This window comes from Carassius gibelio, chromosome B7 (assembly GCF_023724105.1).
Source record: "Carassius gibelio isolate Cgi1373 ecotype wild population from Czech Republic chromosome B7, carGib1.2-hapl.c, whole genome shotgun sequence".
In the NCBI taxonomy this organism is placed as follows: Eukaryota; Metazoa; Chordata; class Actinopteri; order Cypriniformes; family Cyprinidae; genus Carassius; species Carassius gibelio.
In genome coordinates this window covers 20,617,619-20,644,768 of record NC_068402.1, presented here as the reverse complement: position 1 = coordinate 20,644,768, position 27,150 = coordinate 20,617,619, and the positions used below count along the sequence as shown (strand labels likewise).

Sequence of the window (27,150 nt, the reverse complement as noted above, 5' to 3'; positions counted from 1 at the left end):
GGCAGCTTTTCCTCACTGCTGCTGCTGCTTTAAGAAACCTCCCTCCATTTTTTGAGAATGAGCAGCGTATTCCAAGCATTGCTGGGTTTGACTGCAGCAAAGGAAAGGACAGGAGAGAAAGCAGTAGTGAAGGCAGGGAAGGAGGGGTTTGGTTTTAGCGGCGAGACTAGGGCTGCGAGCGTCCAGTCAGCGAGCCTTCCCTTATCTACCCATGGAATGCAACAGCTGCAGCAGCCTGTGAGCGCGCGTGCTGTCCAGTCAGTGTGTTTGTAAAGGGGGAGGGGGGACGGTCATGGTGGGCCAGCAGGAACCCCCCTGAAAGACCCCCAACTCTCAACCCCCCACGTTCTCTCCCAGCCGGCCTCCTGAAAGACAGCGCAACCAAACACAAGCGTGAGAGACACACAGAGAGCGAGAGACTCGACAGAGCAGCACACTCCGAGGCGGAGAGAGAGAGAGAGAGACAGAGAGAGCAGAAAGTAAGGGAAGTGGAGCAGGGAGCCTCGGAGGGGGGTTGAGGAGGTGAGCGAAGGGTGAAAAGGAAGAGAGGCGAGGGAGAGGGAAAGACAAAAGAGAGGGAGAACCAGAGTGGAGGGAGACCAGAGGGAAATGGCTTCGGAGGAGACCGCTGGAGGAGCTCGCAAAGCCACCAAGAGCAAACTATTTGAGTTCCTCGTCCATGGAGTGGTACGTACCCTCTTGACTCGTGTGTGTGTGTGTGTGTGTGTGTGTGTGTGAGCTCCGCTACAGACACAGCCCGTGTGTCTGACTGATAGCGGTGAACGGTGTCCATGTGAAGGTTATTTCCAGTCCTCCGGATCCCGGCTCCTCGCTGCTCCTCTTTTTGAAGCGGAGGAGAGGCGAATGAGGGAGATGTGCATGTAAGAAAGAAAAAAATAGCTAGACGGATCGGTGAACGTGAAAGAAAGGCCAAAGGTAGCCACTTTTGTCACTGGAGGCTGCATGCGTTTGGCAGCGTGCCGAAGGTGACGGGCGCTTTCATTCAAAACACAAGCCTCTCTGTGACTCCACACACTGTTATTACAACTCCGAGAACACATCAAGAGCCTCGGATAACATCTGTGCAGATTAGCGTGTCTGTTGTCAAGTCATTCATTACAAATTCAAGCTAGTCTTGAGCCAGAGGATGCTCTAGTAGCAAGTAGTAATAATTATTACTACTAATAGCACAGGGACTGCTGTTTGCCATGTGACACTCTCCAAGGTTTGATGCAGAAGAGGCTGTAAAGATCCACTTATTGTCTAAACCTTTGTGTACATGCGGTACAGTAGCGGTGTAATCTTTTATTTATGATTAGCAGGGCTTTGTCTAGCCACAGCAGATCAGGCTGAAGTAGAAATCAGTTTGTAGTAGAGTGAGCATAAGCACAAAACTGCATTTTCATTCTTTGTTGCTTTTTTTAAATCTATTATTGCTTTTTGTGTGTTTCTTGTGTGCTGTGATTTTATTCTTGAGGATTGCAAGATTATTATTTAATTATTATTGCTATTATTACATGTATGCAGACTATGATATTTCTGAAGAGTTGGAGTCTGGTTCTTTTGCTTTCGAGTATTCATGTTTTTTAGTAGGCTATATTATTTAGATATAGACACTATTAAGCTACTGTGAGATACATTTTCATTTAAATGTTTAGGCTCAAGAAAGATTTTTTTTTAATATATGAAGACTTTAATTTCTAAAGGATGCATTCAGTTAACAAAAAAAAAGGATAGTAAAGAAATGTGTAAAAGATTATGTAAATTAAATAAGTTTCTTTTTTATTTTCTGTTTTGCAAGGAATACTATAAATGTATCAGCACAAAAACATGGCTAATAATGTTATCCACAATGTATCAGAAAGATTTCTGAAGGATCATACGACACTAAAGACTGGAATAATGGCTGCTGAAAATTCAGCTTTACCATCACATGAAAACATCTTAAAATATACTAAAACTCTAAACCGTTCAATTAAACTGTCTCAACATTATTGCTTTTACTGTATTTTTGAGCAAATAAATACACCGTTGATGAGCACAAGATACTTGTATCCAAAACAAAAACCTTCCAGACTTTTACAGGTAGTGTATAATAAGTTATTTGGTTAAAAGATAATTCTAGTATGTGCTTGTGTTATTGTTACTGAAGACTTTCCACGTTCAGTAATGGTCTTGGTTTGCTTTACAAACAACCTTTTGTTCACTATTTGTCTCGGTTCTGCATTAAGCTGCTCTAACAACACATAAATGCTGAGTTTGGATGATGAATGAAGAAAATGATGGTGTTGCCTCTGCAGACTAATTAACCTTGACGAAGCACTGATTGTTCCTGGGCAAATGTTTCCCGCTCCTTATTTTGGCTTCATCTCCTTTTATGTCCTCTCCTATGCCTGTGTTGTTCTCCTCTGCGTCTTCTGTGTTTCTTTCTGGACTCATGTATTCTCTGAATCAGCCCAGCCTGACCTTCGCTATTGTTCCTCTCACTGTTTCTCTGCTGCACTCGGTCTGAAGCCTGACATATGAAAGTTACACTGTATATATTCTTTGATACGTGACATTGTGTGTTTGAACTGCAAGAGTGTTGCGGCTCAGCCTTGTTCCCAAGGCAAGGAACAGTACGTACACATCAAGGTTTGCTATTAAGTAACAGTTTAAAGAGCGTGAGAGTGAAATAAGTACTCAAAGTTTGTTGGTGACTTGTTATTAGTTTTATCCATAATCTGTTTTTACCAGTTCCTGCCGTTTAGCTTAGGCTCAATGTTGAGTTCAGATTAGGTGTCAGATTCAGTGTTTCACTAATACACATTACTGGTAATCTGTTTTATTTGCTCCTTCTCTATCAGGCACAGAATAAAACACACAGGCTGGGTTAATGACAGACTGTCTGACTGTGTGGATAAATAAAGATGACCTAAAGGTCCTTTCACTCCAGCAGCGGAAACTCTCATTCCAGTTCACTTTAAACAAAGCTCACTAACTACCATGGTAAAATACAGTGAGAAGAGGACTAACAGTATTTTTTACACATTACATATCAGTTGTACTGTAATACACTTTGGAAATAGCAAAACAAAAACAGGTCCAATCACTACGACTTTTGTCCTGATTTGTTTGTTGCTTCAAAGAACAAGTGATATTGTGAAAGCTGCATTGCAATATGATTTTAAAAACCATCTTGAGTACCTTCCATGTCCTGTGTATTAATATGCACACATTTATTTCATTCTGAATGAATCTGATTTTAGATTCTGAAAGTTATGTGCATATTAATCCTAAACTTTGCAATCAGACTCACATATTTGTTTCTACTGAACAGTTTCTAAGACAAAGTTAAGTTTATAAGACATAGTCGAGATGTAAATAAAAAAAAAGTTGTTATATTCAAGGGTTTACAGCTGAACCGTACTATTAACAGATATCTGCACTGCCCCTTTCAATCAAAACAAAATATAATTTAAAACCAGCTCAACTGGATGGACTGAGCTGTTTACTTGAAAAACTTTAGTCTGATTATTCGTTTGTATGTAAACATTTTCAGTAACTCGTGGAAAAGCACAGAAGTCAAATAATGTCATCTGTCCAATCAGTTTAACAGCAAGTGAAGAAACTCCAGAGGGACGAGCAAGTGTCTTCTTAAGCAAAAAGTAGTTGTTTATCAGCAGGAAGCGAGCAGAAGTGCTCATCAGTCAAAGCTGATTGACAGCACAAACACTGCTCTCTCTGAAGTGCAGATCCACATGGTGTGACGGCTGGAAAATATTCCCAATAAAATGTTTTCCTTCGTACCTGCATCCAAATTTATATTCAAAGTGGTTTGTGAACAAAGCAGCCAGACAGTGAGAGACAGCAAAGGACAGTAATTGTTTCAACTATTTTAAGTGGTACGTTTCAGGACTATTGAAATGTTTTTTTTTGTTTTTTTTTTGTTCATGCGCGAACCTGCTACTCTGAAAACGAGAGGAATCTGATGAAAGGCTCTTTTATTCCTCTCTAGCTATCAAACACTGGTCCGTTTTTCCTGTGTCAGTGTGACAGTAAGACAGCTTCACAGCAGACAAAGACAGTTAAAAGCATCTGGCAGCACATCAGAGTTTATCTGCAGCATTCAGGGAATAACAGAAATGTTACACCTGCAAGAGTGTGGCTTATCGAATGCTAAATATCTCATTGTCTTTCATTAACCTGCAACTCAATGCTCTCTGCACAGCCTGCTCTTATTTCACAACAGTCTAGAGATCATCAATCTCCTGACCTGCAGACATAACACAGCTCAAGCCCATGTGAGCTACATCATTAGTGGGTACAGCACAATCACTTCCTCTGTATAAATTAAACACAAAGCCACCCAAAATCAGCAGTTAGTTGTTACTCTCACATTTGTTTCACATACCACATCTGCAGCAGTTCAGTGTGAGCCCTTCCTGTTTAACCGAAGTGCATAGGTGAGGTTTCTCACACGGCAGCCGCAAGGTAATCTTGTTTAGCATAACTATGACAAATGGATAGTTTACACTGTTAGAAATAGAGCTTGACCGATTCAGATCTTTGGCATTTTTGTATACACAGAATGCATTTTTTTTTTTTGTGCAAAACACAAGATGTGGTCTGTGGAGTCTCAAGACGTGTTTTTTTTAAAGTTGAACGCATTTTTTTAGAAAGCTGTGTCATGTGAGAGATGCCACAAAAGTCTTGAGTGCAACTAAAAAAACACATCTGTCTAGCGCACATTTACATAGAAAAAGTAGCACAGTGGACTGGAGAAATGTGTTATTTTGTTGTGTGCCAGAACTAAGAAGCAATCTTTTAGGCATATACAGTTATGCTGGTGTAATAACCCTTCTCTAAGCTCCATCCCCAGACAAGCTTTACAGAATAACTGGAGATATTCATAAACATATTTGGGATTTTCAGTAAATTCGGTTTACGATTGGTTAAACATTTTACTTTTGAGACTATGAATCCGAATTTGAAGAAAATGTTTCTCACAGTCAACTGAAAAGGGAACAACCCCCTTTTGAAGATTATAATTAATGTCAGTGAATTTGATTTGATTATTGTGGTATGAATGATTCATAAGCATTTTCATATATACACTGAAGACATATCTCTTGCAGAGTTGCAACTGAAAACAGGTCCAGAACGGTTTTAAATGAGAAATGAAGTCGTAATGCATGGAATAAGACGATGATTCCGGTCAGTTCCTAAATTCTGTATATATGCTTCAGTGCATTTTTACACCTGATTTGATCCAGTTCTGTCCTGCGTTCTCACGTACAGTTTGTCACTCTATATCTCTCTGACTTTTCTCTTTCATATGTTCCCTCAACATGTCTTTGTTGTTTGATATCACTTCAGTTATTCTCATTGAACTTATTGTCCTCTCATTATGACTTTAGAAAAGACGTGGAGTCTGATTGGAGTTTTCTTACCTGTTCTTTTGACCACTGCCTGTGTATTTGTGTGTTTGCTCTTCCACTACAAGCCATACCTTTGACATGCTCTCAAATTTGCATGTCCAGTTTCACTGCCAGCACCATGATCCTAACCCTCTGCTTTTTTTATTTTTAATCATTCATCCATCAGTTGTATTGTCTCACTCCTTCACTCCCTGTGCACCCATCAGGTCTGTCATTGTCAATAACATCTTCATTCGTCTTGTCCTGGCAGCTATATATTGGAGGCTATATTGTGTCACCATAATATATTATCAATTACTTCAGCAGATAGCATAGGCTGCGACTTTAATACCAAGAAAAAAAATATCTGTAATAATAGCTCCCCTGATTTTTGCGCCGTAATAATAACCATTATTTGATGTGTTCCCTGTTGTATTAGTAGCCAAGAAAATAAGTATTTTCTGGAGAGAAGTGTTTTCTTGTCATGTTTCAAAGCAGCTACTTCCTTAGTATCTCTTTAATATGTGGTGTATCTCTGTACTTGATGTTAAATTCTGTTACCCTACCAACATATTGACAACAAAAAAAATTTATTTGTTCATAATTAAAACCATTGCTTATTCTGATGTCATGAGAGTAGCAACTTAAGGCAATTAAATTGCATCTAAAAGTTAAATAGCACAGAGTTAGTTTTTGTCAAACACAGTTGAAACACTCCCCATCTGTTCTCACGAAATGTATGTCCATGAGTGTGGCTTGAGTTTTCTCTTTCAGAGTCATTTGTTCACTGTCCTGAACTGTTGTATGTGTGACCTTCTGTGTGTGGTGTGTGTCACAAGTGTTGAATAGATTGCTCTTGAGTTGTGTGTGCAGTTGCTTCTGCTCGTAAGAAAAGCAACAGCTGCTGCTGTCCCAGTAAGTTACTCTAGGTCTAACAGTGGCAGAGATTTACATCTTCACCTTAACCTAAACACAATTGTGCATCGATTCTTTCAAATGTTTTTATTTCTATTTGGAAGTAAACTATTTATAACTGATTGTTATTTATGTGTATGTTTAAAAAGCATCATTATACCGATTCACTGTAATCTGTAATCTCTTGTTTCAGAGTACATGTTAATCATGTAAATGTTCTCCAGGTCAGTTTCTTATGTCCTTCTTGCTATCATCTTTTTTCAGCGGCCCGGTATGCCATCAGGAGCACGAATGCCTCATCAGGGGGCCCCAATGGGGCCTCCAGGACCACCATATGGAGGAAGCCCCGCTGTCCGGCCCGGACTCACCAATCAGGCCATGGAAACCAGTCGTAAACGGCCCGCTGCTTCACAGCAGCAGATTCAACAGCAGCAGGCCGTACAGAATCGAAACAGGAAGTGAGTATAGAGTGACACATACTTATGATAAGAAGCCCACAAGAATTTATAGAGAAAATGTAATAAATAACATTTACTAATGTTGTTCCATACCTGTATGACTGATTTTCTTCTGTGGAACACAAAAGAAGATATTTTGAAGGCTGTTGGAAACCAAACAGTTTTGATGACCATTGATTTTCATTGTATGGACAAAAAACACTGAGGCATTTCTCAGAATTTTGTCTTTTGATGTTCAACAGAAGAAAGAAAGTCACAAAGAGTGATAAAAATGTATAGTAAACTACTCCATTAACCTGGGCCAAGGATAGCATGGAAAAAAGCTCTTTCATACTAGACACCACTCTTTTATGAAGCTCTGGGGGCTGCAGAGGACATGTTTACTGTATCTATATCAGTGTTGGGTAAGTTACTCTAAAAAAGTAATTAATTTCTAGTTACTACTTACATCTTCAACAGTGTAATTAGCTTATTGTACAAATTAGTCTCTTCAAAAAGTATTTAACTGCTTATTACTAATTACTTTCTAAATCCTAGATCAACCTCAAATTCCTGTCATTTGCACATAAACTGATCACCACTTATAAGCTACTACTAAAAGTTGTAGAAACGTAATTTTCTCTAAAGTTGCTTTGCAATGATTTGTAATTGAATTGAATTGAACCTTGACAAGTTAAAGGCGTCATATGATGTTGCTAAAAAGAACATTATTTTGTGTATTTGGGTGTAATGCAATGTGTTTATGCAGTTTAAGTTTAGAAAACACATTATTTTCTACATACTGTACATTATTGTTTCTCCTCTATGCCCCACCTTTCTGAAAGACGTTGATTTTTACAAAGCTCATTGGTCTGAAAAGCGAGGTGGGCTGTGATTGGCCAGCTATCCAGTACATTGTGATTGGCCGAAAACCTCAAGCGCGTGATGGAAATGTTATGCCCCTTCACATACTTTGATGCTGTATGTCTCGGAGCGCCAAGTCAAAAACAAATCTTCCCACATCATGACGTAGACGCGGGGGCGTTTTAGAATGAGCTGTTGTAGGAGGGCGTGGTTGACTCTTAACTTTGTAGAGGAATATCTGTTTGGATTTGAGACTTTAGTCTTTGCAACTTTACAGACCTTTTTTATGCACCAAAAGCTTGTAACACTCCAAAGAGAAAATAAAAATTTAAATCGCATCATATGACCCCTTTAATGACACAAGGATATACACTTATGGTTCTTTTAATTATTTCAAATAATTCAAAGATAACTATAAATTATTCTGTTCACACTTTAGATTAGGGTCCAATACTCACTATTAACTAATTAACTATGACTTTTGCCTCAATATACTCCTAATTACTGCTTATTAATACTTAGTAAAGTAGTTGTTAAGTTTAAGAATTGGGTAGGATTAAAGATTTAGAATAAGGTCTTGCAGAATAAGACATTAATATGTTCTATTTAAGTAGTAATAATCAGCCAATATCCCAGTAATATTCATGCTAATAAGTTAATAGCGAGAATTGGACACTAAATTATTACCAACATTCTTATTAACTCACCAAAGTTTTCAAAGTGAGAAGGGTACATAAAAAGCTTTACATTTTGATGTTAAATCCACTATTGTTTTGTATTGTATATAAGAGTTCTACAGTCTATACACATTAAGTTAAATTACATAAAATGAACTTTTATTAAATGACAGAAAAAAATAATAGTAATCCCTTACTTTACTTTTTCAAGGGGAAAGTATTTAAAGTATAGTAACTAATTACTTAGTTACAGCGAACACGGATTCCTATAATCTATAATACAGAAGCACTGGAACTGAAGTGTTCACTACAGTCAGAGCTGAATGAGATTTGATTGATGAATATGTTGCTTTAATGGCTGGCTGGGAACATGTGGTTCTTTCTCTGACAAGAACTGTTTCAACAGTATGACCTGATCCTGTTTGGCATAAGATTTGATTGCATGCATCTTAATGGGAAGCAAAAACACAGTTTCTGTGTCTAAATGCTCCTTCAGATCCCAAAAGAAACATTGCTAATATACACTTACTGTGTGCTGATTCTGAAGTACTACTGAAAAATCATGACCCTAACCTTTGTCTCCATACTGAAATCTCATTAACCAGACAATAATTAAGTTTAAAGGTGTGCTATTAATGAATAGTGCTCATAAATTCTAGCCTTAAAATGGAGTAGAGGCTACAAACCGGAAACACTATTCACAACTGTCATGATTTAACTTCAGATTTTAATGGTGGAGTGCTGGGTAGCCCCGCCCACAGTGAAATCTTATTGGTCCACAGTTCTGCACCACATAATGTAGAGGTACATTAGACATCAACATATCTTTTGATTTGTCTGTGATTGTATGATGTCACAGAGCAGGTTCACTTTTAGTGTGAAGATAAACGAATTACTTGTTACTAGTTTAGGGCATTAGAGTTATTTTCATCACTTTTTTTGCATCCTTCTTCTTAAGATGTTTATTTCTTCTTATTCAATTTGCACTGTTTGTTCCTGGTGCCATTTGTTGGCTGTTTTTTTATGGTTTTGATCAGATATGACCCAAGTTCCTCTCTTGTAAATCTTTGAAAATTCCCAAATGTTTTAAATGGGGTCACTCTCTGTGACGTGTGTCTCAGCTTGTGCAGTAGCTGTTGTTTATTTGCAGTTAATCTGATCTGTGGAGTCTTCAGTGTGCTGGCCAATCATCTGACTGCGCTGTTGTGACATAAAGGGGCCACGCACTAAGAGATGTTGTATATTTTTTCTGGATCTCTCTCTCTCTTTCTCTCTTTCTCTCTGTTGTATCCTCTCTGAATCAGCTTCATTGATTCACATACTTGCTCATTTTGTCCGTCGACCTTGTCTGACACATTAGTGTAACATTATCTTGCAATGTCTAGACCCCTCCTGTCTCACATCAGACTAATCAATGCACTGGTTGTGTGGGTGTGGGTGTGTGTGTGTGTGTGTGTGTAATAACCCACATGGCATATCAGATCCTTTTCCCCCTGCTTCTGCTGTTTCTTGTACAACTCCCATGTTGTCTGTTTTGTGTATTCAGCTTTTTGTAATGTGTCCCCAACATATATTCAACAATTCTTAACTTGCATACAACACGTGCTCTTGCAACACACACACACACACACACTCAGTACCCTCTAATGAAGGACCCTTCGAATGCCATCAGGAAGCCTGTTGGATTCCCGGGACCAAATGAGATGCCAGGGAGAGCGATGGACACGAGAGAGGCTCAATCAGATCCCACACTCGGATCAAAGTAGGAGTTTATTCTGCTGCATGATGGACTCACACCCTTGCCTCAAGCCTTGACCCCTTTACCCTGGCACATCTTGCCTCCAAAGACATATCCCTAATAAGGATTTCCCCCTTCACCTCTGATTGATGTTTGATGGTTATTATCAAAGATTATTCTTTTATGGAGCAATGATTTAATTGATGAAGTTACAGATCAGCTGATGTCAGTCAACATGTTAGTCATGATATTTGAGTCAAACACATTATAAAATCAAAGGTATTATAATTATGTTAATATATTAAGGTTTAAGTGATTTTATTAATATTTTCCTGGGTTTAGCATGAATGTGCTTGCATGTCCTGTTGCATGGCATGATGGCAGTAAGTGAGAGCTTGTTTGACACTTCAGTGTTTTCACAAATAACTAAACATGTATTAATAAGTCAGTCTGACTCATTTGTGCATTTTAGTTGGTTGCAGAAATATATTAAGCTGGTGAAGTGTGCGGATATTTTCCTTTCTCTTTCAGATTTCTTTATTATATTATTTTAAGACAAATACTGACTTGAGACCACACAGAAACTAACCAGTTCTATCCAGATGTTCATTGTGGAATAACACAAGTAATATTTGGTCATTGCTTTCCTGATCTTATCACAGTGTTTGTTTTGGTCATGGTCATCTTTATGGATCTTGCTTTTGAGTGTACAGATCTCTTTTCTATAAAGGGCATATGAAAACATGGCAAACAAATGTCCAGCATTTTTCAGTCTAGTTTATAGCACCAATGATGGTTTGCGTTCACAGGTAATGCCACATGCAGCTCTCTCGGCTAGCAGTTTTGTGCATATCCTATGTCAAATGGGCAAAAAAAATAAAGCACTAGGAAAAGAACACCAAACCAATGTTACGTGCTGTGCTCAAATAAATAGAAGAGCATTCATATATGAGCAGAGATGTACATTGCCATACTGACACACCTGTCTGCACCTCATGAGCAGGTCCTGTGAATCTCTGCTGCTTGTGAAGTTTGAGCAGTAATGATTCTAGTTGATTCCAGTACCATGCTCTGTGCCAATGGTTGCCAGCACCATCTGGACTGGCGTCGCGTGCGCACACACACACTCCCACACCGTCTTTCCCGCATCCTGGACCAGCCCCAGAATTTTAGCAGATGTCCCGAGTGCTCCACTGTCAGTCTCCATAGTAACATCTTGTTTTTTTCTGCCTTTCCTCTCCATTTCCCCTGTCTCCCTCTTTCTGCAGTGCCAAGAGGAGGAAGATGGCTGATAAGATCCTTCCACAAAGGGTGAGTAAGAGATCGGAGCCTTTTCATTGCTTTCATTGGTATAGCTGGGCTTTTTGTGTGTGTAAAATGTGCACAGATGAAGATGCACGGGTGTGTGCGTCTGTTCTCTATCTCGGCCTCTTAGAGGGGTGCAATCCTCTACCAAGCAAGCGATACGGTAGACAGAAATGCTTTGGAGGGTTTTTGCCCTCAGTAATTGTCACCTCAACCAGTCAATGCAGATACAGTCTGCACTGACAGCAGGTCATTTTTAAAAATATATTGTAAAGTATCTAGATTTTTTTCTACATAATATCTGTTCTAGTTAATATCAGCTTACAATTGTGTATTATATTTTGAGATATTCCAATATATAATCTAAAATTGTGATGGCTGATGGTGTCAATACGTTTTTGTATAATTTAATAGGGTTTAAACATTTTCTATGAATGGTTCTGTTTTTTTTATTTTTATAGTCACTGTGTCACTATGAGTTGGTTCTGTTAGATAAGATAAGCAGCATTATGTGTGTGTTATCAGGCCTTAGATAGATTCGACTCCAGTGGAGACGCCAGACACATTAAGTCATTGGCGAAACACTCAGACTATCGCACACAGAACAAGGGAAATAACTAGGATAGTTTGGATTTCCTTACCAGTGCTCCCATCTGCAAAATGAAGCTTTATTGACTTCCTTCTTCAGATTCGTGAGCTGGTACCGGAGTCACAGGCGTATATGGATCTGTTGGCATTCGAGCGTAAATTAGACCAGACCATAATGCGCAAGCGGGTGGACATCCAAGAGGCACTTAAGAGACCCATGAAGGTATTTCTCATCCTCATAATCCATATATTCTTTTACATAAAATTTTCCTGAACAGACTGTTTTATTAAACCAATTTTAAATGTAAACATGCATTTGCACTTGTGCTCTTGTTAATATCTCAGACAATTTCAAGCAGGCATAAAGAGCTTTGGAACAAGCATTTTCACCTGCAGTCTAGTCGTCTCTTATTGGACCATTTGCTTGCATAAATCAACAGGATAAGACACCAAACTACTAGAGCATAAAATGAGGCCATTATTCTGAGTGTTTAGCTTCTCATATTTTACCACTTATCTGCTTAAAAGCATTTTTTCCAACATAATGCCTGTGTTTTTGTGAGCATCCAGGTCTAATATCATCTTGAGGATTGATTAAAGAGAAATATTCAGAAGAACTAATTTTTTCTTATTTGAAGCAAAAGCGAAAACTGCGTCTCTACATCTCCAACACGTTTAACCCTGCCAAGCCTGATGCAGAGGACTCTGAAGGAAGCATTGCATCCTGGGAGCTGCGTGTGGAGGGCAAACTGCTGGATGATGTGAGTCAGTTGGACCTAAGTCAATAATTGCACCACACAGATATTTTAATTCCTTTACTTTGAAACCCAGATGTGCTGGTGCGTCTTTTTTATTGGGAAAAAGAAAGTTTGACTTTTGTATCACAAAAAACTGTCTGCAGTGTTTGATCATGTGCTTTTGTTTCTGACATCATACCTCGTGAATGGCAGCTATGTGCATTCTGAATTAGTGAGGTTAAATTTACTCTCCCAGGCTCCACGTCTTGACCACAGACATGTGCCTCACTTACCAGTGAGATCACTTCCCAGCCTCCAGAAAGTTCTGTGGGTCCATTGACTTGGACTGTTTTTCCTTACTCTACTCTTTTGATAGTTGTTTGCCATGCACACTTTTAACCAGCAATGCGTATCTTAAAGGAATATTCTCGGTTAATTACATTTGTAACTCTGTCGAATGCCTTTGTGGCATGCTTTTATTTTCAAAAGGAAAATTAAGCCTAAAAAGAAAGTACCTAATGGCAGTCTAGCAGGCAAGTGAATAAATGTTCAAAATAGGCAGCGATCACACTTCTGAAGTGCATAAGCATAAGACATTAATATTATACATGTTACACTTGTTTGAAAGAATAATTTACCTTCTCAGTCGAAAGAATCATTCAAACCTCCCCATTTTAATTTTAAGAATCATTTACCTTCCCACCCTGTTCCGTTTGCATGATATACCAGGAAAGGACGTGACATAACTATTCATGAAGTGCTGTTTATATGCAGCAGACTCATTACATTAGTAACGGATAACCAGAAGTTACCATAAAATGTTTCCCCTTTAAGATGAAGGTTGAGTTTACTTGCCTGCTATCTGTAATTCGGTATCATATAATTTTTAAATCTATTTAGTGGTTTGCATCAATATGATAAAGCTGAGGCTCATGCATGTTTGCTCAAACATGTTCCCTTCATCTCGAGCCACAAAGGCACTGGAGCATGGCTAAACTTTTTTCTTTCTTTTTTTGAGTTTGTGATCTGAAATACCTGCTTCTGTACTGGTTTGATTCATGTGATTGCAGCTGAAGCATCATGGGGACGAAATTCTTAAGAGTTTACGCAGTGCAGCATAAATCCAGCCTCTTGGGTCGGTCTCTAACCAAGACCCGTTTAGCTAATACACTTGAGGCATGCTTTTCCATGGCCAAAGAAATGAAACTAGTACTTATTGATGATAGCTTGAAGGGCTCATGCCGTCTCTGGGCTGAATGGAATGTTGTCCTGCTCAGCAAATCATCCACCAGTGTGCCACATTTGAAATGAACGTTCAGCCCGTCCTCTTCCATGGAAAGTCTACCAGGAAAGTTTATGATGTGGTGTAAAGTTCTTGTTTTCCTGCAATGTGTTCATCCTTGAAACTGGATAGTTTGCTCGGTGGCACACTCTGAAAACAGTATTCATGCTTTCTTGTACAGCCGGGAAAGATGAAGAGGAAGTTCTCCTCATTCTTCAAGAGTCTGGTGATTGAGCTCGACAAAGACCTTTACGGCCCTGACAACCATTTGGTTGAGGTTGGTGTTTGATTTCCTGCTTTTCACTCTAAATAACAGTGAAACGACTTTTTTAATACCAGCAATTCTTAAAACCAAGAACCAGAACCACAATAAATATCTTATATTTTAACTGCATTTATATCCTGCAGACACTGTATTTTTCAGTTAATTATCATTTTTCTAGTACAGATGTGTAGTGATGTTGTCATTCTTCTATTCCGTTACGGCAGTAACTGTTTCTTTTCCTTTTTTCCTTTTAAGTGTGTGCAAGCATGCTGATTTCTTTTCTTTATTTCCCTGCAGTGGCATCGTACCCCAACCACTCAAGAGACAGACGGTTTCCAGGTGAAGAGGCCTGGAGATGTGAATGTGCGCTGCACCCTGCTGTTAATGCTGGATTACCAGGTAAAGACAACAAAATGCATTCAATGATGTTTACTTGTATGTTAACTGAAGAACTGCAACATGGTGCAAAATGTGATTGTTTAATTTCATCTTGTCAAATTTTAAAGCATTTTTTTCTTGGTCTTGTGTGATGTTCTTTTCGATTATTCATTTCGGTTAGACCTTGAGTTACATTGAAGTAATGGGTGACTATCACATATATTTGTATATTAGAATTGAACTCAGGTCTGCATAAATATTCTTCTGCTGTGCCCACTTTATTAGATCAGAAGTCAATGAAACGTATTAATGTTCATTAAATGTAGGCATGTGTCAGTACTCTGAATGAAGATGGAACAGACTGAAATTGTTTCTCTGAGAGCTCTGTGTTCTGTGTGCAGCCGCCTCAGTTTAAACTGGATCCGCGTCTGGCTCGTCTGCTGGGAATACACACACAGACTCGCTCGAGTATCATCCAGGCCCTCTGGCAGTATGTCAAAACCAACAAGATGCAGGACTCGCATGACAAGGAGTACATCAACTGTGACAAGTACTTCCAACAGGTACGCTTGATTAAAAACACTGATTACCATTCATCACAATCTGTAATCAATGAATGAATCAGCAACCCCTAGAATGTATTTGATATTTGAAATGACACTTCTGCTCATAGTTCATAGAAACACATGGCCGAATTATTATCTTAAGCCAGTTTACTGTTTTTATGTGTTTCTCCTCTCACAGATCTTCGACTGTCCACGTCTGAAGTTCTCTGACATTCCACAGCGCCTCACCAACCTTTTACTTCCCCCCGACCCTATTGTCATCAATCACATCATTAGGTTTGGATGTCTGATAATGTGCTCAAATGTGTCATATTTATTTATTACTGTAGTGTTCTTCATCTTTTACACTTCTGCTCAAATGTCATTTTTATTCAGCATGGACACATTAGGACACATCGTGCTAAATATTTCTATTACAAATCTATTTCTAAAACAATTGTTTTAAACTTTCTACTCATCAAAGAATCCTGAGAAAATGAGCACTTAGTAATGGCTGCTGAAAATTCAGCTTTATCATAACATGAATAAATGAAATTATATATATAGATATATATATATATATATATATATATATATATATATATATATATATATATATATATATATTCAAATAGAAAACATTTATAAATATGAATAATATTTCACAATATATTTTCTCTTACTATATTTTGTATCAAATCAATGCAGCCTTTGAGAGCACAAGACCCCAAACTCTTGAACAGTATTTTTTCTATTAATTGAATTCAACCTCATCGCATGTGTCGATATGTATAGAATTCAAAACACAAAGAGTATTGTGGTTTAGTAGTTGATTGTGCCTTGTGCTTTGTCTTCTCTATATAACATGAATTCTCATTGAGGTTATTTTTGTACAGCGTCGACGCTAATGATCAGAAAAAGACGGCGTGCTATGACATTGATGTAGAGGTGGAAGATCCCCTTAAAGCACAAATGAGCAGCTTCTTGCTCTCCACAGCCAATCAGCAAGAGATTGCCTCTCTGGACAACAAGGTTAGAGCACGTCTCCCACATCAGTGTGGGCACAGCGGAGCAGATGATTGAACTTCTACACACTTTGTTCTCAATTATAGGTGTTATATCATGTTATTACAGTGAAGCTGACAGCAGGATAATAATCAGGATTGAACAACTTCTGCAGTGCCATCATGTCTGTGAATACACCCTTGATTTTTCAGTTTGCTTCTAAATGCTTGTAGATCCATGAGACTATTGAGTCCATCAATCAGCTGAAGATCCAGAGAGATTTCATGCTCAGCTTCTCCAGAGATCCTAAAGGCTACATCCAGGACTGGCTCAAATCCCAGAGCAGAGATCTGAAGGTCTGCAACTACTTTCGTTCTTCTACACATGACTCTTGACATTTATAGAATGTATATTTTTGAAAATGAAGTGTGTTTTCTGTTACAGTACTTTCTCATATTTCAGTTTAATGTGCTGAGACAGATATATATATATATACACACACACACAAGCCAGCTGTAGGCTGAAGTCCCAAAAAGTGTAAACACAACATTGCTCGGTTTCAAAACATTGCTGGGATTGTTTGAGTGGTCCGATATGTCAACTTCTGGCTCAACCAATGGCGTGAGTTTAGGGCGGGACTACCTGTTTGGAACAGGTCAGAAGGGGCAGTAGGATTGTTTGGTGAACCTGTTTGGAAATGAAGTTTGCTTTTCTGTTCTGTTGCTGCAGTTAATGTTACCGTTATTACACACTTTGAATCAAATTTATAGAAGCTTCAACAAGATATTCGCTTCATATTCAGTGGTTTCCACTGGTAAAATCTGAAACTTCAACCGCTCTCAAATAAATAGCATTTTAAAATGTAATAAAATAGAAAACAACTAAAATAGTTATTTTAATTGTATATTGTAATAATAATATTACTCCGTATTTTACTCTGTTTTTGATAAAGAGGATAAGAGACTTAATCGATGTGATTTCTTTCTCTGCAGATATTAAAGGTCCTGCATCATGTTCGTCCTAACTGTTAACACATTTTGATTGTTTGTAGCTGATGACAGATGTTGTGGGGAACCCAGAGGAAGAGAGGAGAGCAGAGTTTTATCATCAGCCTTGGTCCCAGGAGGCTGTTAGCCGTTACTTCTACTGCAAGGTAAGAACATCAAAATATACAATGACTAGTGTCAACCTCCTCAATGTCCTCACTGACCGGCTCTTTGTATTTCCACTTTCCAAAGATTCAGCAGAGGAGGCAGGAGCTGGAGCAGGCCTTGGCCTTGAGGAACACCTAGTACTCACACCGACCACATTCAGGAAACATGGCTCATTTGTGACAATACAGCCTCCTCATGGAGGTCCCTGCATTATTTTCCGCAGTGTCTAGGGTTTGTGTGCGTGTCCAGTCATCATTGTTGTTACTGTGACCTACAATCCACCATACTGGACCAATCACATCCTGTTACTCAAGCAGCCCCATTGTATAGTTATGTGCATTTGAGCCACAGTGCTGTGTCTTCCATTCCTGGATGAAATCATCTCACAATGCTCTGTCTGGATTTCTGGTTTTTAATACCAATCACATCCACCAGCATTTTGAACTTGATGACTTCAGAGCCAGCTCAGTCTCCTAGACTGTGGATCCAACGTCGATTCAGTTGTGATTCAGCCTTTCTTCCTGTCATTCATCAATCCCTGGCATTCACACACATTTTCCTTGTGGTTAACGTGTGTTTGGACTCAGGTATTGATGATGTCTCTAATTTAGTCCACACTTATACCAATTTTGTTCTTGGGTGTTGTTAAAAAAGGTCATTTTGTTACGTCTGTCAGTGTTGGGAATCAGTGGATCTCCATTATTAACACTTTTTATTCAGAAGTGTATTTATGAAGTACTTTGAGGGAGGCAGCTTTAAAGGGAGAATCATTCAGTATTAACTCACAGGGTTATGTCACTCATGTCACATTTAGCCAGGGTTTTTGAAGTAAATAATGTACCTAAACATTGATTAAAGATTGAAGAAGGTTGTTTTAATCAAGTATGTACAAGCTATTCTGACATGTAAAGACGAAACAGTAACTACACCCACACTCAAGGTCCTTTTTTTTTTTTTTTGGGGATTGAATTCTGTGTAGTTAAATAAGTAAGTTTTCACATATACAAAAAATTGGGCCATAGCAGCATGCTGACACAAGTTATTCAGAAATATAATCTACTTGTTATGTCATATGTCAAGTGACATATTTGACGTATCAAATACTGTGTCTGGGTCCAAGCTTCCATTTGAGCACTGTACGTTAATGGTACACCTTTAAGATAAGCATCCAGTTTACACTACAACCTGGGCTCAGTGTCCCAGTCACCAATATTTTAACAAGTCAGAAGAGGTGAATCACTATCTAGCCAACTGAGATTTCAGTATGAACTTAAAGGTTAGGATCAGGATTTTTTTAGTAGTACTATAGCACACCCTAAGTGTATATTAGCATCATTCGTTGTTTGTTTTTCGGATCTGAGAAACGTCAGACTAGAAAGATCATCAGTCAGCTAGATAAAAGTGAATATTCTGTAAAATGTCTTTTCACAGACATTTCTTTATGCTTTACCAAAACCTTTTTTGTGCACCTGGCGTTACCATCTTGTTTGAGAAGTTCCTTTGAATCCTGCATTTATTTTTAACCATTTCGATAGTGTTGTGTAAAATAACATACTGCGGGCATTTGTGTTTTTTCACTAATGTCCAGGGAGTTTTATAGCATTAGTGTTGTTCGATGTTTTACCAAAGGTGTAATTTACACTTAAAAGACAGTGTACAGACTTTGACTAGATGAAGGACTTTTTAAAAGATGAAGGATGCATTTTTAGAGAATACACATTTTAATTTCCCATTTCTCCATAGCTGAGAAAACAGTGCTTTTAAAAATTACTTTGACTCATAGAGTCTTTGCACTAAATCATGGATCATAACGGAGCACTTCGAACGGTTTCCATGCTAATTATACGTCACCTAAACACAAAAGTCGAGAAATGAAATATGAACTTGGGAATAAATGTCAGATGACTTCTCATTGGCTCTGGGTTTTGATGGGGAACCCTCTGCTGCTGCTTTGCTGTCGGCTGAAGGACAGTTTGTCCCGGTCAATTATTGTGTTCTTGCAGTTTGCCTGTGATCCTCACGCGTCTTCTCGTGAGGAAAAAAGAAGTTCCAGTGACCTGCGTGTTGTCACTCAAGAGTATTTTTTCAGACCTATGCATGCTGCATGGACACATTTTTATACTTTCATACGAAGACATGAGAGACCTTCTGACTGCTTGGGACTTGATCAGAGGAGTACTGAGTTTCTTTATTTAGTGACCCTCTGTCTATGTCTGGGTCACAGCCTCTACATACAGTACCAACATGTAAAGCAGAGGCCATTTTAGGTCATTTTTTTATTTTTTGTTTTGTCTTTCAAAAAGACTTTGCAATTTAATATGGATAAGAGAAGCACACCAGTGATTTTTTACAGAGCCTGCTGGGCAACAACAGCACCTCCCATCGATTCTTGTGGGTACTACATGTATAGTCAGCCATTTTGAACATTATAAACTTGAAGTATAACATCTAGCTGTGTTGCTGCATTAGTAACTGAACAAGGTTTTATGTTCTTATGTGTAAAGTAAGCTCTTCTCTAATTCATTAAAAAGCCACCAACTGCTTTACCTGACCATCATGTGGTCAAGGGTTCAGTGTTACCATCTCTGTTGCTTGCAGTCATAGTGTGGACCGTGCTGCCCTCCAGTGCTTCTGTAAAGGAAAATATCCAACCATTTGGGTGCTATAAATCACGCTTATTGGTATCGCTTTGATTAAATGCCACACAAGTATTGGAGTATTCAGTACTAGAGTTCTCCTGGTTTAGGTTCTCCCTCAAATCTTCATTATAACCAGGTTTTGGTCATAGTGTCTGTCTTTTTCCTTGGTTTGTTCATAGAAGTACTGCCAGCAGCAGACATCTGAACTAGTCTATGTATTTTTTTCTTTCTCACACAGTCTGTATATGTTTGCTTTCTCATCTTGTTCCACTGTTCAGCTAGAGAGATCAAAACTACAGACTTACATGTGTAGCATAGTGAGGATGTAAATAAACGAGCACTTGCCAAAGTTTGGGAATGGAACACCATACTGAAAGTGTGTTGAGAGTTTATTCTGCTGATGTGAATAAGTTTCTGGTGATGTGAATAAATGCAGTGACGAGTCAGGGCCCACTAGGGGACCTCATTAAGTTATATCAAATTACTTCATTATTTTAACAAAGATTAAAAACTGCAACAAAAAAAGTACCAGAGGTACATTTCTCCTTAGACAGGAGGGCTTTGAATATTTTCTTGGACAAAGGAGGCTTTGAATCAAGATGGTTGAGAAGCACTGTGTTTGTGTAAAATCCAAGGGGGTGGGGGGTCATTATACCAATGAGGAGAGTGGTGTTTGGCCACACCCTCCACTCCTACCTCGGCAAAATCCACAGGGTTCCTCTGTTCTCTGAAAGACATGAATATAGCAGAGCGGAGAGAAAGACTTCCATACATACAGTGGGATTGAGAATGTACTATATTAACTTATGCTCCTTGTGGAAGAAGACGTCAATGTCTCAGGCCCCTCTAGACATTAGTGTGCATTGAATTTCATCTCTTATAAGCTTAAAATCAGCTGAAAAAGTGGAGGAGACTGAAAATGTGTAGATTGTGGTGAACCAAACCATGCTAGTTAGTCTGCTAGTCTGTTTTTCAAAAGTATAGGCACTCTTTGTACAACAATCTCTAAAGGTCTCATGGATAACATGGATGTTATAACCAGGAATTAACCCTTCAACCAGTGTTGCCTAGTTCTACGCAGTTAAAGACACTTTATAATATATATATATATATATATATATATATATATATATATATATATATATATATATATATATATATATATATAAATATATATATAAATATATATATATATATATATAAATATAAAAGTGGGTGCATCATAGTAATGATTCATAATCAGGTTTCACAAATTTTTTTTATTCAGTCCTGCAATATTCAGCACATTCTGTTCAAAGGTCATACAATCATATATCTGGAGGAAGAAAGATGGCTCAAGTTACTTGTGTAGCTGAGACTAGAACCTCTACTAACCGCCTAAAGTCTGACATGTTTATACACTGTAGTAAAAGATGAATGCGGTCCTTTATGCGTTTCCATTGCTAACTTCAGGTTCCTGCATACAATCATCAGTAATAATGTAAACAAGGTGAAATGCATTCCTCAAGTTTTATTTCAAATGAGTTATAAGGATCTCGTGTTTGTTGTTCTCTGGTTAAATTAGTTACCCATTCATTAACACAATTTTACGTAGATCCTTAAAGGGACCCAAAAATTGAAAATCTGTCATTATTTAACCTGAATTTCTTTCTCCTGCAGAACACAGACAACTGGTAACCTTTGACATTCATATAAACCAAAAACAAAAAAATCCTCAAAATTCCCCAAAAGAAAGTAGGCCATACAGATTTTGAACAACTTTTCACAAGACGACTTCACCGTGTTTGGCTGAACTTCGATGACTGGATGATCTTGTGCAGAGAAGTTCACAGCATCAGGGTGAATTTCCCTCGGTCAATATCAGTAGGTCATTTAAGGCCACCTAAATGAGAATCAAGATGTTTGAGCCATCTTAGGGTTGCAGTAGTTGTCAGTTCAGGTGCTGTTAGCCTGCTCCTGTTCAAACAGAGCCATCGCTAGGTGTGAGCGAGAGGCCAGCCCCTCCAGGTTACTGAGCACACAGCGGTGATAGATGTCCTCGCTGAACCGCGGGTTACATTCTCTGTGCACATACTTCTGAACTAGCGCTGGCTCGACAGCCCGAAACACGTGCAGCCCCGAATAACGCACAAAGATCTCGTAGACGTCCATGCTCTCAAGCAACTCATCATTGTCCAAGATGTCAGCCGCCATTTTTGTGCGGGCAGCCATGTAATCTGCATTGTAAAAGCAGGCTTCTTCAAAGACGTGGCGGTCAAAGTGGCCATCGCGCAATGACTCGGACGCAAATGATGAAGCAGCGGAAGGCTGTTGGTCACGGTAGACCAGGGCGGGACTGTACTCTTGAAAGTGGATCGGGAAGAAGACCTGCCAATTGCTGATAGCATTCATACGGCAGCGATTAAGGAAGTCAGCATTGATCTCGGTCCAAACGCTGGCCAGGAAGAACAGGGTGTCTACTGGGTGCTTCTTGGAGATGATGTCCATCAGCTTGACCTGTGAGGGAACTTCAGTCTTGACACTAATCCAAGGAATCTTTACGTCACCGTAACGTTTCTCTACCTCACCAATCATGGCTTTGACACCTGCAAAGACGTCCGTCTGGCTGACTCTTTGGGCATCGAAGGGGTCGTACACAAACAAGAAGGTGAGAAGGGCATTGTCATGGGTATCCAGAGCATTCATGACATACATGTCAAGGAAGTTACCCACAAAGTCTTGATCGTGTGCCGTCACGGGGAGGATCACCTGTACCTGAGTTGCTTCTGTTACATATGGCATTGGGATGATCTCGACAGCACTGAGCGGTTTCAGCAGACTCACCCGTTTGGCGATGACCTGACTGTGACCTTTCTGGGTAAAAGCTTCCAGGGCCAAATCCAGCACGTACTCCATGCCTCGTGTCGGATCGAAGCGCCGGTACCCATTCAGCAGACGCCGCTTACGGAAGCGCAACTGAGGCTGATAGCGCTCGTTCAGACGCCCCACTGCCGTCTCCAGGACTGAACTGATGTCTGCCTTGTCTGCACCTCGAAGCTCACACTTTGGAGAGCTGTCGGCACATGAATAGATGTGCTCTTCGGTGAAGTATTCCCAGCTGATCACCTCAAAGCGAGTTTTGGGTCGGAAAGGTGGGTTGATTCCGATTGGCCAGGTGGCTCCGGCTTTGCCCTCTGGAGTGAGCTCACTTATGTTATTGATCTGGTTCTGTGGCCAAAACAACAGAACACGTCATTGTAAGGACCTAAATTAACTGTTAACCTTGTAAAGAAAACAAGTTCTCCTTTCTGTCATTAGTCCAACTTTATATTAGCTGGCCTCTAGTTACATTTAAATTAATCATTTGATACAATCCACTTATTGTGTACATGCATGTTTTTACATTGGACTTCTATACATGTAATTATATCTTAAATTAATTTACATTTATAACTAGATTAGATTAGATGTACTTTACTGATCCCCGAGGGGAAATTAGATCATGGCAGCTCAATAAAATCAATAAACACTTGGAATACATGTAATTACATAATTACATTGTTGACCCATTCCTTACACTTTAACCCACCCTTAAACCTACCCAATACTTAAACGTACCCGTATCCCACCTCAATAGCAACAGAAGTATTCGGAGATACAGTGTGAACACAATAAGTACATTGTACTTATTTTTGATGTAAGTACATAGTAGTAAAATGCCACCTAATATAAAGTCTCAGTATTCCTGTCAATTGTCTTCCCACTTTCTTCTATTATGCAGAAAGGAAAGTTTTCTCCTTGAGTCAAAGTCATCCTATCCAATCTAAAGGCAGTTGAACAACAGATATAGCTCATATCCAGTTAATTTCCTGCCGTTATGTGATACGTGATGGCTGGCTGACAGCTGCAAACACCTTGCCCCATTACCTATGCAGCATCGTTGCCCAGACATGAAACTCTATGCGTCAAAGCTAGGCATTACATTAAGTGAAAATTAGTTTGTACTAAAGTATTGATTCATCTTTTTAAAATGCAATGTAAATGCTATAGTCTGACTAAAATCTAAAATATTTTCTAACTGGACAAACAAGCATATCGTGATAATTTGTAACACGTTTTTGTTTCTTTGCTCCCAAAAGACAAGTACTTTATCCTACAAATATCTGATTAGACACAGTGTCACATTTACTTGGAGACAAACAGATTAAGACTGCATCTTGACTGAGTTGCAGCTCACTGAGACTTAACATCAGATCCATGTTCACAATGCATATTTGTGTAGGTCTCAGCGAGGCTAGTCCAAATGCACTGAGGTCTTAATATATTCTCAGTCTAAAGGTGCTGGTTCTGCATATGATTGTGCAGACATGCCTCAAGTCAGTGAACTTAAGGCAAGACACAACAGGTGAGCAGGCTAAACACTGTGTCTTATTATAGATACAGCATACTTTCCCGTTGACTTATCATTTAACATCAAGACACACTGGATTTCTGCTAAAAGTTTTTGGAAACTCTGAAATCTGAACATTGGATAAAGTTGGTTTCAAAATTCTTAATTGTTTTTGTCTGCAAATTAAATGATAAACAAGTTAAAGGTTATAACAGAAGCATTTTTTATCACTCCATAATTCAGAAAATACTTTAAATAGCCAGAATAGAAATACATTTCTACCATACTTTAAAGAATAAATGTTACCAGGCAAATATTATACGAACAAACCCTTCTGCAGTGTCTTGTCTAGAAGTTAGCAGCTTTATGAGAGTGAGATAATATTTTCTTCCATTAAGATGAGCAGTGACGTACCTGTAACTGCTGTATTTGTGCATAGGTCCAGTCCAGTTCAATCTGGTTATAGCGTTTGTGTAGGCGATACATCAGGGCAGGTTCAGAGACGGGATGGACGGTGAAGGCGTTCTTAAACTGTGCACTGTCCTCGCGCTCAGGGTCCACGTTCTTCTGCAGCTCGAAGTAACGGTATCTCATCTCCTACATCATTTTAAAAGATCACAACAACACTCATCATAACCCAGGTTTAAATGGAATCTCTCCATTCTCCCTATGGATTAATGGATGTGGCTCAAACCACCACAGTTTAATAAATAGGTTTTAGCTTTTCATTTATGTCCTTTTAAAAAAGACATTTCCCCACCTGATGCTTCTCCACACAGCTGAGACCCAGGTAATCGATAATGCAGCGACCCAGCCACTCGTCTGGCCTGACACTGAGGATGTCATTTCGGCAGGAGTCGAGGTGGGGCTGCAGTCGAGCGAGCAGGCTACGTGACAGCAGATACCCGTATCCACCATGACAATACCGGGCACGTTCTTCACCCCCGATGAACTCCTCTGCCCGTCCCATGTACATATCCTGTCCCGCACTAAGATGATTAACCAGCTCCATGACCCTTTCAGCTTGTGTGTATGTATCATCTTGTGCGAGGTAAAACCAGTCGTACTCATTGCCGTGGTGCAGGTGGAGGTGGCGTATAGTTTCATACATCAGCCAGACGGGTCGGTCATCACCATGAGCAACAACAGCCATGCCATGCGGTGCCTTTGTGCTCCGGAGGCCAGTGAAAAAGAAGGTACGGTGGAAATGGTGAGCTACCGTTTTATTGACAGCCACCCCTAGTGTGTTGAGAGTGGCGCGTGAGCTCAGGATACCCACCAGAAGACGTTCTCGGATGCCCAGCTCTGTGTGGATGTAGCGTGTCCTGTGGCAAACAAACAACAAGTAGAAAATGTACCAGCATTTAATTGTTTCCAGTATTTAACCAGTTTAATATTAAGTGTACATAAACACTGCCATTCAAAAGTTTGGAGGTTTTTTTTTATTATTATTATGCCCAACTAGGGTGTGTAAATTTGATCAAAAACGTATAATATTGTGAAATATCAACACTTTGTGCATTAAACACTGGTTTAGGCCAAGAATGAGGGGATAGAGATTTAAGCCAATTACAAAGCTGAGAGACAAATGAGGGACAACTACTACGATCTCTCTTAAGTGACCCCTTAACCTCTGCTCTGACACCTTAGTTCCGTGAACATAATTATAATCTTTTCATACAACTGAATTTGTTTTTGGTAATCTGATGGTAATGAAAATGGCAGTGTGCTTAACTCAAAACAGTTAAGTCTCTAACTGAAGTCAAAACATGACTTGTCAAAGTTAAAGACAATTGTGATCAGCTGATATTTTTCTCACAACATGATTTGTTAACATGTCCAATTACTAATATCCACAATCATTTTGTAATGCATTATATTTCAATATTAATAATGCCCTTCTGTTTATGCAAAGTTGTTTTGTAATCTAAATTGATGCAATTACACGTGTATTTTTTTAGCTGTTAAGCTTAAAATGAATAAACTGGCACTGTCTTATAATTTTAATTGTGAGTAATATTTTTCAAGAAGCTGCAACACAGACAGTTACTGATGTTTCAGTCCCAGTTTACAGAAGTGAAACTAAGATTTCCAAACACCAGTTTAACTGTACATCATCTAAAGCTCTCGTGGGGAAGCGGCATGGCTGCCCTGCATATGCAGCCGTGGCTGTTTTTATGAGAGGAATAATACGAGATAAGAGAAGTGCTCAAGAATTCAGCTGTAAGAAAAGCACAGAGAAAAGGTGAAAAATACTCGGCTGAGACATTACTAACTGACTGCCAAGTCAAACAAACCCAACTCATAAGTCACAGTTCAATACTCGCTACTAATACCTAATGTCATGGCTGATTTTATATAATTGTAAATCCTTTTAAATCTTTATAGCTCATTGCAATTTTATATTATGACCTTCTTTTATTTAAATCCTGAGATCTTGACAGATTTTTTTTATATATATATAATTTATATATAACAACTAAAAGGACCATTTCTAATTGAGATTTCAGTCATTTGCCTTTATAATAAGAAATGAAACCAAAGTGATATCCAGGGACTCACCTGAGGACTTTCTTGTGTGGTTTGTTGGGGTCCTTGTGATAGGGCACAATGCGAGGCTGGAAGTCCTCATTCCCATCCCCGTCTTGACCATCGTGGACATCCCTGATATGACCACTGTTTACCAGTCTCCCATTGCCCAGTTCATCTCCACAAGCATCATCGGTCTCCCCCTGTGTCCAGGACACCATCAGGAGGCTGAGGCTGCAGCCCAAAGAGAGGCCCAGGATGAGAGGCAGAGCAGGCCGAAAAACAGCCAGGAAAGAAGACAGGCGCATGGTGGAGCAAGCAATG

The 27,150-nt window shown here is 39.1% G+C and overlaps 2 protein-coding genes across 5 annotated transcripts in view; one reads left to right on the top strand and one right to left on the bottom strand.

Annotated features, from left to right (window-relative positions):
• Nucleotides 1-20,298, top strand: part of smarcd3b (SWI/SNF related, matrix associated, actin dependent regulator of chromatin, subfamily d, member 3b) — a 36,211-nt gene extending 15,913 nt beyond the window's left edge. Inside the window, exons 1-14 of one of the 4 annotated variants that reach the window (XM_052561690.1) lie at nucleotides 104-687; nucleotides 6,579-6,772; nucleotides 9,965-10,054; nucleotides 11,299-11,341; nucleotides 12,024-12,146; nucleotides 12,562-12,684; nucleotides 14,124-14,219; nucleotides 14,505-14,606; nucleotides 14,987-15,148; nucleotides 15,330-15,427; nucleotides 16,027-16,162; nucleotides 16,369-16,491; nucleotides 17,187-17,288; nucleotides 17,374-20,298. In XM_052561690.1, coding sequence (XP_052417650.1) covers nucleotides 610-687; nucleotides 6,579-6,772; nucleotides 9,965-10,054; nucleotides 11,299-11,341; nucleotides 12,024-12,146; nucleotides 12,562-12,684; nucleotides 14,124-14,219; nucleotides 14,505-14,606; nucleotides 14,987-15,148; nucleotides 15,330-15,427; nucleotides 16,027-16,162; nucleotides 16,369-16,491; nucleotides 17,187-17,288; nucleotides 17,374-17,427 — 1,524 coding nt within the window. In that variant the 5' untranslated portion in view covers nucleotides 104-609 and the 3' untranslated portion in view covers nucleotides 17,428-20,298. Of the gene's footprint in view, nucleotides 1-103; nucleotides 688-6,578; nucleotides 6,773-9,964; nucleotides 10,055-11,298; nucleotides 11,342-12,023; nucleotides 12,147-12,561; nucleotides 12,685-14,123; nucleotides 14,220-14,504; nucleotides 14,607-14,986; nucleotides 15,149-15,329; nucleotides 15,428-16,026; nucleotides 16,163-16,368; nucleotides 16,492-17,186; nucleotides 17,289-17,373 lie in introns of those variants that run through there. The other 3 variants (XM_052561691.1, XM_052561692.1, XM_052561693.1) reach the window with 3 other exon arrangements.
• An 874-nt stretch (nucleotides 20,299-21,172) lies between these two features.
• Nucleotides 21,173-27,134, bottom strand: chpf2 (chondroitin polymerizing factor 2). Its single transcript, XM_052560987.1, has 4 exons — nucleotides 26,860-27,134; nucleotides 25,058-25,622; nucleotides 24,712-24,894; nucleotides 21,173-23,135 (listed from the first exon to the last, which is right to left on the bottom strand). Exons 1-4 carry the CDS (start codon nucleotides 27,132-27,134, stop codon nucleotides 21,864-21,866), a joined length of 2,295 nt encoding a protein of 764 aa, XP_052416947.1. The 3' UTR covers nucleotides 21,173-21,863.
• Nucleotides 27,135-27,150: the final 16 nt, after the last annotated feature.